This window comes from Schistocerca gregaria, chromosome X (assembly GCF_023897955.1).
Source record: "Schistocerca gregaria isolate iqSchGreg1 chromosome X, iqSchGreg1.2, whole genome shotgun sequence".
NCBI classification, from domain to species: domain Eukaryota; kingdom Metazoa; phylum Arthropoda; class Insecta; order Orthoptera; family Acrididae; genus Schistocerca; species Schistocerca gregaria.
In genome coordinates, this window is record NC_064931.1 from 331,081,247 (window position 1) to 331,093,724 (window position 12,478).

At 37.4% G+C, this 12,478-nt stretch overlaps 1 protein-coding gene across 5 annotated transcripts in view; it reads left to right on the forward strand.

Annotated features, from left to right (window-relative positions):
- The window catches only part of LOC126299091 (Bardet-Biedl syndrome 2 protein homolog), a 159,376-nt gene that overhangs the window by 89,206 nt on the left and 57,692 nt on the right, over positions 1-12,478 (forward strand). For all 5 annotated transcript variants that reach the window (XM_049990763.1, XM_049990766.1, XM_049990764.1 and 2 more), the window contains 3 exons: positions 727-909; positions 10,720-10,942; positions 12,033-12,241. In XM_049990763.1, coding sequence (XP_049846720.1) covers positions 727-909; positions 10,720-10,942; positions 12,033-12,241 — 615 coding nt within the window. The remainder of the gene's footprint in view (positions 1-726; positions 910-10,719; positions 10,943-12,032; positions 12,242-12,478) is intronic.

Here is a 12,478-nt window from a genome sequence, read left to right on the forward strand (position 1 = left end):
GATAGAACATTCTGACCATTGTTCACAGATATTTGGTGACTGTGTTGAAAAATAGTCATTTGTCTGTGTCACTTTGAAGTGTAGTGCAGCATTCAATAAAACATTTTAGTCTTGCCATAATAATGCCTAACTTCGTGAAGTCTTCTCATATCAGCTGGAGAAAATCTATAACACTTCATTTATAATAGTTTCTTTTAATGTAATGTATTGTCATACTTACTTTTACGGTGTCATTCTTAATAGTTGCAGAGCAGTCAGTCAATTTCATGTAGAGTGCACAGCAGCCAGAAGTCACATTTGCCATAGGGACACTATATGCCGGCCACAGTGGTCTCGCTGTTCTAGGCGCGCAGTCCGGACCCATGCGACTGCTACGGTCGCAGGTTCGAATCCTGCCTCGGGCATGGATGTGTGTGATGTCCTTAGGTTAGTTAGGTTTAAGTAGTTCTAAGTTCTAGGGGACTGATGACCACAGCAGTTGAGTCCCATATTGCTCCGAGCCATTTGAACCATTTGACACTATATGCAGCACATGAAAGCAACTCACTGCTCTGCAACTTCAATGGACATGAAGGTCTCCAATTAAGAATGAAACTGGTGACCAATGGAGAAAAATAAGTCAATAATAGATTGCATTAAGAGACATTATTAAATTTATGAATAATGAATATCTGTTGGTAAGAATCTGCTCAGTTGTAGTATTTGTGGAGCATTGTTTTGTTACAGTTAATTGTTGGCTCTCGAGATTTTGATATCCGTGTCTTCAAGGAGGACAATATAATAAGTGAACATGCAGAACTTGAAGCAGTAACTGTGCTGACCCCTCTTAATGGAAGTGGATTCGGCTATGGATTGGGTAATGGCACTGTTGGTGTATATCAGAAAATTCAGAGGGTTTGGAGAGTTAAGGTAATAACTTTTGCAATGCAATTTAAATCGCTTACGTACATGTTTGTGTTTAACTATAAGCTTCTTATTCTTTTTTATGGAATTTTTAATTAAAATTTTCTTAATTGTGAATATTGTTTCTGATTTGTTCTTCCATTAATTCATTTTGAATTTATATGTAGTTATGGAAATAAAAAGATGGCATACAATATTATGTATGAAAAGATTGAGGAAATTTTATCCTGATGTGGAGCATGTATGTGCAATTATGGGACCACAAGGAGAGAGTTAGAAAAGGGAAGTATAGGGCAGAACGTGGACCATCCAGATTGGAAGAAAGAGATAAAGAAGTAAGGGAAGGTAACAATAGAGTAGAAAATACTGGAGGAAGATGAAACTAGACTGGGGGAGGGGAGTAGAAAGGGGCAGAAAGTGGAGGAAGGGGAAGAGGTGTTGGAAGCAAGTGGAGAACAGTGACCAGCAGAGACCTGAGGCCAGAGGGAATGTGGGAATGAAGAATATGTTGCAGTAAAAGTACCTTCCTCTAAGCAGTTAAGAAAAGCTTGTCTTGGGAGGGAGGATTAGAGTGGTGCGAGTTATGAAGGAGCCACAGAAGTCGACCACATTATTGTGCTCTATGTGCTTCACAAATAGATGGTCCGTTTGTAGGATCAGGAAAAAATCATTTTATTTTATGGCTAATTTCGGTGGATTTTTTGTTGCCAAGTTCAGTATTTTTTTGCCAAGTTCAGTCTTTCTTTTTGCCAAGTTGAGTGTTCATTTTTTTCCTGTTTTGGTGTTATTTCTTTACCAGTTTCAGTGCAATTTTTTGTCAATTTCGGTGCTATTTTGTTATGCAGGAAATGAACTGTCATTTTAGTATGATACATGAACCTCATCAGTCTTGATGAAAAAAGATGGCAAAATACAGTTTCAACATTCAGTAACTATCAGTTACAATTATTAGTAAACAGTCACCCTCAGATGTATAACATTTTTTATCGGGGAAAATGACAAATTTCAGGATATTTCTTAAAAATTCCAGATATCACATTAGTTCGCTTAAAACCATCAATTTCATGTATTTTTTCATGTTATCATTTTCGTGAAAATTTCTGTCATTATTGATTAGCACTTGACCACAGTTTGGCAGTTGTGATACATCCAAGGCGGTGGTATACTTTTGGTCACATTCTTGAACAATGCTGAGCAGTGACTGCAACAAAATTTATAGATGATGTAGCTGCTTTCATAAATGCTTCTATCATTGTTGAGGTAGAATGCCAGTGGTAGATTTGGATTATGAGATGGAGGGAAGTTGCGAGTAGGATATACCCCATGCCAGGAAACTGTTTGAGGCAGTTGAAATTCCTGCTGAGAATGTGATTCAGTTGATCAAGTTAGTGTAATATTGAGTAACAACAGGTGTGCTGCTTTGTGTCTGGCCATCAGGTGTGCAAGGACTGTTGTACAAGGCTTGGGACAACTCTTCCTGAACAAAATGGAGCAAGTTTGTTAGGCTATTTTCATACAGTGAACTCTTCCGAAAGGATGAGGTCCTGCAACACATTCTTTGTTCCTGCAACCCGCTTGCCTCAATCTCCACTGGTCCCTGTCCTCTACCTGCCTCCACCAACTCTCTTCTGTTGCCACCCAATCCAGCCACCTACTCAAACACCAGCCTCACACTCACAGAACTACTACTCCACTCCATACTGGTGTTGCCATTGTAGTTTTCCCTTATCCCTTTCTCTCCTTCTCCTACTCTGGAATCTCCACCTGCCTCGTCTACTACTTATAATAGCTGAAAATATTAATCTTGATAATACATTAGAGCCAATGGAGTGCCATAACTGAAGGACACCACCACCATGTATGTGCCACAGCTGCAAGCCTTGTAGTCTTACTCATGGGTAGGACATAAGGAGCAACATGGCAATGCATCACTTCAGTTTGTTCTTGGTACTATAACTGTTACTGTTGATGTGATTACACTTTGTTTCTCCCATGATAACCTTTGCTAAACATGGACATTGGCTACGGATTTTATTTAACAGGATTGTGTATTTGCTGCTGCTGCTGCTGTGTCATACTATATGTTTACCTCAGTAAGTTCTAATATTGTACTACTGTGTTCACAATACAGTACTAGTGTTCTGTAAATGCTTACCTATTAGAGACAAAACTTGACAATGAGTTGGTGTCTACTTTCACCCTGGTGGCTGTAACTTGTTATGGATCTGGTAATTTTAGAACTTCTTTAGCAACAGGAAAATCACTACCATCCATAACTGATGCTGCTAGAGCAACACATGGCACAGCAGGGGAAGCATGAGGCTCTATGAGAAACACTTTATCAGTAGGAAACGGAACAGCTGAATTCCCTGCTGAACTAGTTCCTACAGCATCTTCAATGAACATCAATGTCTTTGCAGTTGACAATTCATTGTGGGATTAAGGGTGCATAGTGTACCAAAATCATTTTCACTCTTCCTAATCTATCTGTGGATGGGACAAGAGAAGACTGTTGACGCCCATCTGTATCAGCCCGAATTTATGTAATTTCACCAGTGTTGTCATTGTGTGAGATATATGACGAGCACGGGACATGAGGATGAAGTATAGGCTCAAAATAGTTGTTAATTATTAAAATAAATTTACAGCCGTTTTGATAATGTTACAGGAATGAATGAATGATAAACTATACAACTCATTATTAACCCATAAACTAAGCCACTATGATGAGACAATAAACAAATAGCACTCTTTTTGGTCACACGAACATGACAATGACCTTGCTCTGTGCCCAATTTTTGTGTGATGGAGCATGTATCTGTTGTCTGGTGGAGGTGGAATATACGAGAATACAACAATATTTGTTTGCTTCAAACGAATGTATGTTTTTCATATGAAGTGTAGACTATAGCATCCAGCTTTTCCCATGTGTGACTCTGCCTGCAATGGAGTGTGCTTGAAATTGTGTAGACTGCTTCTCATAATTTTCGTCTTACACCCTTCACAATCTCTCAAAAAACAGCTTTATTAAAAGCCATCTGATTCCAACAATTGGTCATACTCAGTGACAGCTAGCCATACACTCCTGCATACTTCAGTATGAGAGAATGAGTCAATGAGGAAAGCGCGACTGCAGCACCACTGTTCTCAGGCTCGTCAGACTTCAGTGGGGAGGAAGGAAGCTTGTATAGCACTGCTGCAACAGTAGCACCTTGATTTCTGATGTATGCGACCCTCAACATCAGACTGATACTCAATCTGTTTTTAATTTCTAGTACTTACATGCAGGCCATTTGCAGATGACTAATTATAACAGTGACTTTGTGTGTGTGTGGGGGGGGGGGGGGGGGGGGAGGGAAGGAAGGAAGGGGGGGGGTGCACCTGGTCCCCATGCATTGATTGGGAGTGGAGGGGGCTATGAATGCACACACTTTTGTTAGGTCATGACTGATAATGAACACTGAGAACTAGGATCACAGAAATACTAGGTATGAGGCTGAACTAAAGCTTTTAATTACATATGTGCCAATATTGGGATCCTCACTACTAATGACTGAAAGAGTCAGTCATTTTTGGGTAACTATTCAAAAAGTAGATGTGGTAAGTAAGAAAATTTCAACCATGTGTGTGGAAATCATTGGTTACTAAATATCTAGTAGTGATAAAATAATAAAATGTTAAAAACTGTTAGCCTAATTGGCTGCCTTTATGAGCGTGAAAAATGTGTAATGAAAGAGACATACAAAAGCAAAACAAAGATTATGGAAATGAGTTAATTGAAGTCAGTTAATCTAATCTTCAGCATTTTTCTGTAGCACAACATATCAAAAACGTCTATTCTCATCTTATCTTCACTGTTTACCAACGGCATTTTGCTTTCACCTAAGGCTATACTCCAAGTAGATACCTCCAAAAATACCTCTTGACATTTAAATTTGTATTACATATTGATATTTTCCTTGCTATTGCAAGTCTAAATTTAATGTCCTCTTTATTTCTGTCATCAGTTATTTTGCTGCCTGAATATCAAAACTAGCCTAGTTTTAGTCTCTCATTTCCTAATCTTAATTCACTCAACATCACCTGATTTAATTAGAATACACTCATTTACCCTTGTTGTACTTGTGTCGAAGTTCATTTTATAATCTCTTTACAAGACAGTATGCATTCCATTCAACTGATCTTCCAAGCTGCTTTGCCATCGATCACAGATCTACCAAATCATTGATTAACATTAATTTTGTTAAATTTCTTTGTGCCTGAAATTGAATTTATTTTCCAGTTTCCCCTTATCTGGCTTTATCGCTTGATCTATGTACAGATTGAATAACACAGGTGATAGGCTAAGCCCTCTCTTTGCCCCCCTCAACTTCAGCTACACTGTCCTTTCATGTCCCCCTTCTCTGATAACTGCTGCTGGTTTCTTTACAAGTTACAGATAACATTTGGCTTCCTGTGTTTTACATTTGCTGGCTTCATAAAGTCAAAAAACTATATTCTAGCAACCTGCCTGGGTAGATGTGCAGGTTAGCATGCCACTTTAGGGATTTAGAGAATCAACCGGGCAGATTAATTGAAGAGGGATGGTGTGCTGGCTGGCCTGGATGTGGTTTGTAAATAGTTTACCACATATGATGAGGTGAATACTGGGCAGGTACCCAAGCCTGGCAATTTGCTAAACATTACAAAATGTCCACACTCTTTCCCAAGGATAACATTACACAGATGGGGTACACACATTCCCTTCATGGGGAAGGACGGTGGGAGGGATGTCATGGGATGACAATAGGAAGGGCACCCAGTCTCATCTTAAGTTAGTCATGCCAAATCCAATATTAAACATGCCAACCACACCTTTAGTCAACATCATCAGAATCTGTTACAAATCTACAAATGCTGTACATATAGATTTTTCATTTGTATGGTCAGTATCATCTGACATATTCTTCCATTTCTCTAGATCGCAAATTTATCTTCCATAGTAAGTTTTTATTATCCTGAAGATCATTCATGTTACTATTTTGTAACTATGACTTACTAAACTGGTGATTTGATAATACTCTAACCTTTTAGCACCTGCCTTTCTTGGTATTTAAATTATATAATTCCTCTTGAAGTCCGAGGGTGTTTCAGCTGTCCAGAATACCAGGTGGAGCAGTTTTAGTTGTTTCTCCCATGATTCTTTACACCTTTCACTCTTCCCTTCACAATTTAGTGCAGGCTTGTCACCTTAGATCCTGATATTAATGCAGCTGCTTCTCTTTTCTCCAAAGGTTTATTTTTGATGTTCCATTACATGGCACCTATGTTTTCCTCATTCATTTATGCTACAGCTCCGTTTCTTCTGGCCATTCCAGCTGTGCCGTTTTTTTGTCACTTCAGTCTTTGTACCTCTGTATTCATTTCGTTTTGCTTGCATAATTTTCCTATTTTTTCCTTCCATCAATTACATTTACTATCATATGAATTATCAGAGTGTTACTATTGGACCTTGATTTTTTCCCCAGGCTGTTCCTCTTCTATATTCACTATTTTGCTCTCTTTGCTATCACTTATCTTCTGTTACATTTCTTTTGTATACTTCAGACAGTCATTACCATAGGCTCTCTTTGAAATTCTCGAAACTTTCTGGTTGATTCAATGTATCTAGGTGCTACATCCTTAATATCCAACCATCCTGCAATTTATTCAACTTTCATCTGCATTACATAACTAATAATTTATGGCCAGAGTCCCCATGTGCTCCTGGAAATTTTTTGCAGTTCAGAATCATGCTTTTATATCTGTCTTATGATTATGTATTGTATGTTTAACTGTCTCTACCATGTACAATAACTACTTCCATGATTCCTAAAGCATGTATTAGCAGTGAATAAATTGTATTCTGCAGCCTTCTACTGTACACCTTCCCATTTCATTTCATTCTGTCAGTCCATGTCCTACTATTTTTCCTACATCTACGTGATTACTCTCCTATTCACAATAAAGTGCCTGGCAGAGGGTTCAGTGGACTACCTTGAAGCTCTCTCTCTACTGTTCCACTCTCGAACGGCACGTGCGAAAAACGAGCACTTAAATTTTTCTGTGTCAGCCCTGATTTCTCTTATTTTATCGTGATGATAATTTCTCCCTATGTAGGTGGGTGCCAACAGAATGTTTTCGCAATTGGAGGTGAAAACTGGTGATTGAAATTTCATGAGAAGATCCCGTTGCAACGAAAAATGCCTTTGTTTTAATGATTGCCACTCCAATTCACATATCATGTCTATGACACTATCTCCCTTATTTCACGATAATTCAAAATGAGCTGCCCTCCTTTGTACTTTTTCAATGTCATCCATCAGTCCCACCTGATGCAGATCCCACACCACACATCAATACTCCAGAATAGGGCGGACAAGTGTGGTGTAAGAAGTCTCTTTAGTAGAACTGTTGCACCTTCTAAGTGTTCTGCCAGTCAATCGCAGTTTTTGGTTTGCTCTACCCACAATATTATCTATGTGATCGTTCCAATTTAGGTTATTTGTAATTGTAATTCCTAAGCATTTAGTTGAGTTTAGAGCCTTCAGATTTGTGTGACTTATCGCGTAATCAAAATTTAGCTGATTTCTTTTAGTACTCATGTGAATAACTTCACACTTTTCCTTATTCAGGGTCAATTGCCACTTATCTAAATCCTTTTGCAAGTCGTTTTCCTCATCTGATGACTTTACAAGATGGTAAATGACAGCATTATCTGCAAACAATTTAAGACGGCTGTTCAGATTGTCTCCTATGTTGTTAATGTAGATCAGGAACAATAGAGGGCCTATAACACTTCCTTGGGGAACGCTGGATATTACTTCTGTTTTACTCGATGACTTTCTGTCTATTACTACAAACTGTGACTTTTCTGACAGGAAATCACGAATCCACTCGTACAACTGAGGCAATACTCCGTAGGCACGCAGTTTGGTTAGAAGACGCTTGTGAGGAACGGTGTCAAAAGCCTTCTGGAAATCTAAAAATATGGAATCAATTTGACATCCCCTGTCGATAGCACTTATTACTGATGAGTATAAAGTATGAGTCGATGAGTATAAAGAACAAGAACGATATTTTTTGAAACTATGCTAACTGTGTGTCAATAAATCATTTTCTTCGAGGTACTTCATAATGTTCGAATACAATATATGTTCCAAAACCCTACTGCAAATCGACGTTAGTGATATAGGCCTGTAATTCCTATTTGATTTTCTACTCTTGAACTCCAGTCATCCATGATAGTTAATTTTTCATTTTCCATAATTTAGTGAATAATATATTTATCTGATTTGGTTCAGTTTCTTCACTATCTGCAGATCCACTAGGCAAGCATACTGTATTTACCAGAGTATAAGAAGACTCTGTGAGGAAAATTTTATTTCTAACATATTTTGATTAATCAAAATTACTAACTGTTTCATTGATACAAAAAGTAATCATTATACCTGTTCTAAACTTAACGCTATTTATTGATTGTCTACATTTTGATAATATATTGAGAACTAAAATATACAAAAAAGAGTAGTTTACATTGATTTATATTATCATGATCATCACCACCACTGTACTTGGGATGATAGTTTCACTAGCCAATGAAAGGTGAGAAAAGAGGCAATGTATTTCTATATATGAGCAACAATAAAATGGTTGTCACATTTATGTGGCTGTTGCAATTTCCAAGGTTGTGGTTACAGCAGGACCTGAGAACACAGCTGTTTTTGAATACGTAATGGATTTCACATCCATATTTATGTGAGAATGTGACAGTATTCCTTTGTCTTTTGCTTCCAAACATGTCATCTGCTTATTGCTCTCTCATTGGCTGTGTAGAACCAGCAGCTGGCACACCCCTTTTTGTTCCATCATACCTCACAGCAAGCTTTGACAACATTGCTGCATGAAACACGTGTGACACTGGCCTCTATGTAGACTTTTACTGTCTCCCACAGAAATGTATACAGTTGTTGAATATTTGTCCAATTTTAAAGTCACTTTGATACTGCCTACAAATGGGTTAAGGCAACTGCATTTTAAATGCGACAGGTGTTCATAAAAAGACAAGGTATGCAGTTAACATCCTCTGGACACACACACACACACACACACACACACACACACACACACACATTCCACATTCATCTGACCTCAATGGCCAAAACTTCATCTGTAAATGTAAGATGACCCTTATATTAATGTTACACAACACAAAAATATTGATCTCAGCAGCAATAGTTTAATCTTTGAATATAACATGACCCTGTATTTTTCGAATCACGAATATGGAAAAGAACAATTTCTTACAGTTATATTGCTGTTGTGTGTCGTGACCCTGTGTATATTTTGGTTTTGAAATCTATTCACTGCACTGTTCACAGTACTTAACCTCCATTATTAGACCTACTCCTGCATAACGTCTGTTTGATTCAGTGTTAATAATCATGTATTTTCTGACCAAATATCTTGTTCTCTCTACCACCACGCTTCATTAAATCCCTCTGTATCTAACTTCCATATATATATATTTCTGTTTCAAGTTCTCTAACCTACCTACACGATTAAGGGATTCTATCAGTTTAATGCTAGATATGTTTTTATGACAGCATCCTCCTTACTACTAGTCACCACTCGTGATCCAAGTGGTGAAGTATTTTATCTCCAGAATATTTTACCTGGTACAGCTTTGGGAAGAATATTGATTATAGTTTACTAGTGCAGTGTCAACATAAAATGACCCTGTTGGCTGTTGCTACAAGGCCAAATCAGTCATCCAGACTGTTGTTCCTGTAAGTACTGAAAAGGCTGTTACCCCCTCTTTGGGAATCATATGTTATTTGGCCCCTTGACAAATACCATTCTGATGTTGTTGCACATATCATACTCCACAACAGTGAGGTCCACACTTGGTGGGGTATGGGAAGGGGTGAGGCACCTATTATTTGTTTTTATTTTATTTTATTTTTAATTGACATTTAAAATGTCACATATCTTCTCAAAGACCTCATGGAGTGTATACTGCTACTTCCTTAGTAATTTGAAATTGCTGCTAGGAAATTACTGGGATTACTCTGTTTCGAGTGTGCCTGGGTTTTGGTAGATTGTCGCTGTATCAAGAAAAACAATCAGTGTCATTATTCAGTCTGATATGTTTTTACATATTTTAACTGCTCATCTTTTGTGGCAGAGAATGGCTATTGAGAAAGTATAAGAAAGCCTTGTATTGTACTCATTATAGTGTTCAGTTGCTGCCCGTTAGGGAGTTTAATTGGAAGTATTTATTGCAACAATGTTTGTAGTTTCAAAATAAGTAAGACCTTTCAGCAGTTGAATGTAACACTTGGAGATTTGTCTCATGTAGTGGCTATGGATTTTAATTTCCTCAATAAATTTAGAAATAAAATAAGGTTACTTCAAGTTAAAAGACAGCCATTATACAAAAAAAAAAGTCGTTTCTAGGTTGAAGGAAGGAAAATTGAATGCCTTCAACATATTCAAAACCGGTATGACGAGGGATTTAGAATCCACTCTTTCCAAATGTGACTCTACTGCCTTAATCACTTTACAGTGTGATTCAGTATCTAACGTAGCTTCATGTTAGAAGCATTTGAAATCTGATTTTTCCATATGCAAGTCCAGTGCCTTATCCACTGCGCTACCTTGATCTGTCCTTTACAAGGCAGTATGCCTTTATAAACATCATGTTTTCATTACTGTAGTTGTGCATTTGTATTTCAGTAATATTTGTTTTGATGGAAATGCTGTTAGAATATTGATAAAAAAGTATGTTTTTCACAGTCAAAAAGTCGTGCTGTTATCATCTATAGCTTTGATGTGGACGGTGATGGTATGGAAGAACTGATAACTGGTTGGACAAATGGGAAGGTGGATGCCAGAAATAGCAGAACAGGTGAAGTCATCTTCAAGGATACATTGCCTCATTCTATAGCAGGGATTGTAGAAGGCGATTATCGACTTGTTGGAAAGAATGACCTCCTTGTTTGCACTGTTGAGGGAGAAGGTAAGAGCTTTCAGTCAACCATTTTAATTCTGAATTTGTATGCCTAATTTTAGTTACTCATGTAATACGAGTGTATTCAACCTTTTTTATCTGCCGCACACTTTTGCATCTCTGAACATAGTAAAATCATCTAAGTGCCCACTAGTTCCACCATAATTATGATTTATAAAGTAGGGAAGTAAATTTACCTTGTAAAATTTATAAAGCAGAGTTACACTGAGTTAAAGCAAGTAATAATAATTATTTAGCAAATACTTTGTCAAAATTTTATGAAAACCCAGTGAAAGTGTTTTTAAAATCCTTACTGCCTGCTGCCCTCTATGAAAACTGTAACGTCCAGTAGTGGGCGGTATTGGCCAGGTTGACTCTCACTGATGTAATAGTTCCTGTACCTTAGCTTGTTTCGTCAGAGGTAAAAAAAATGCAATTTATATTATCTGATTTCTAAATTTGAGTGCTACAAAACTATAGATATGCAGAAATTTTGAAGTTGTATACTCACCTTTGTTTCTATTGAAATAATTAATTAGACAACAAGCTACCTGTTCTTTCTGCCAATTGAACAATGCAGATTGTCCTTTTCTGTGGCATCTGTGTGCAGATTTCTTCCAAATTGTGAATATCTTGTAACTTCCTGGCAGATTAAAACTGTGTGCCAGATGGGGACTCAAACCCAGTACCTTGCTTTTCACAGACAGTGTTCCTACAAACTGATCTGCAATGTAAGTGAGAGGTACTGGGAGAAAACAAAGTCGTGAGGGCAGGTTGACAGTCATGCTTGAGTAGCTCATTTGGTAAGAGCATTGCCCAAAAAATGCGAGGTTATAGGTTTGAGTTACAATTTGACACACCTCTTTAATCTAACAGGAAGTTTCAAAAAAGCAGCACACACTCAGCTATAAGGTGAAAAGTTCATTCTGGTGTTAATATCTTGATCTAACACTTCCTGATAATTTGCAAAATGTAAATGGTTGTGTACTGTTAGAGATAAGATTCATCAGGTGGATTATATTTCAAAATTGCATATGATAAAATTTATCATATATTAATTATTATTATATGATGAATATTAAGTATTTTTCTTATTCAGTGAGGGGCTACAAACAGGCAAAAATGATGGGAACAAGACCTGATGTGAATGTGGAACAGGAGACAGTCAGGGAATTGTTATCAAGGAAGCAGGCATTGCTTACAGAGCTTCGTATGTATGAAAGTAATGCACAGCTCTCTGGCATTGCACATAGTGATTATGCTGAAAGTATTGCTCAACAATTGCAGCAGCAAGCTGGTGTAATACCTGTGAGTGTTTTACTATAATATTTAAATTTGAAAATGCAGATGTTTCTTTGATTGTTTCATTATTAAAGTACTTCCTTCATTCTTGTTCACATAGGTATCTCCTTTCATCAATGATTTTTTTTTTGTCTGCAATGATTATGGAATGAGATAACAGCTGGAGAATTTATTATTGTGCTTATTGTTAGAGATGACATTTTAAGAAACAAAAAGATTACTGTGAATGTAGCGATTAGTCTG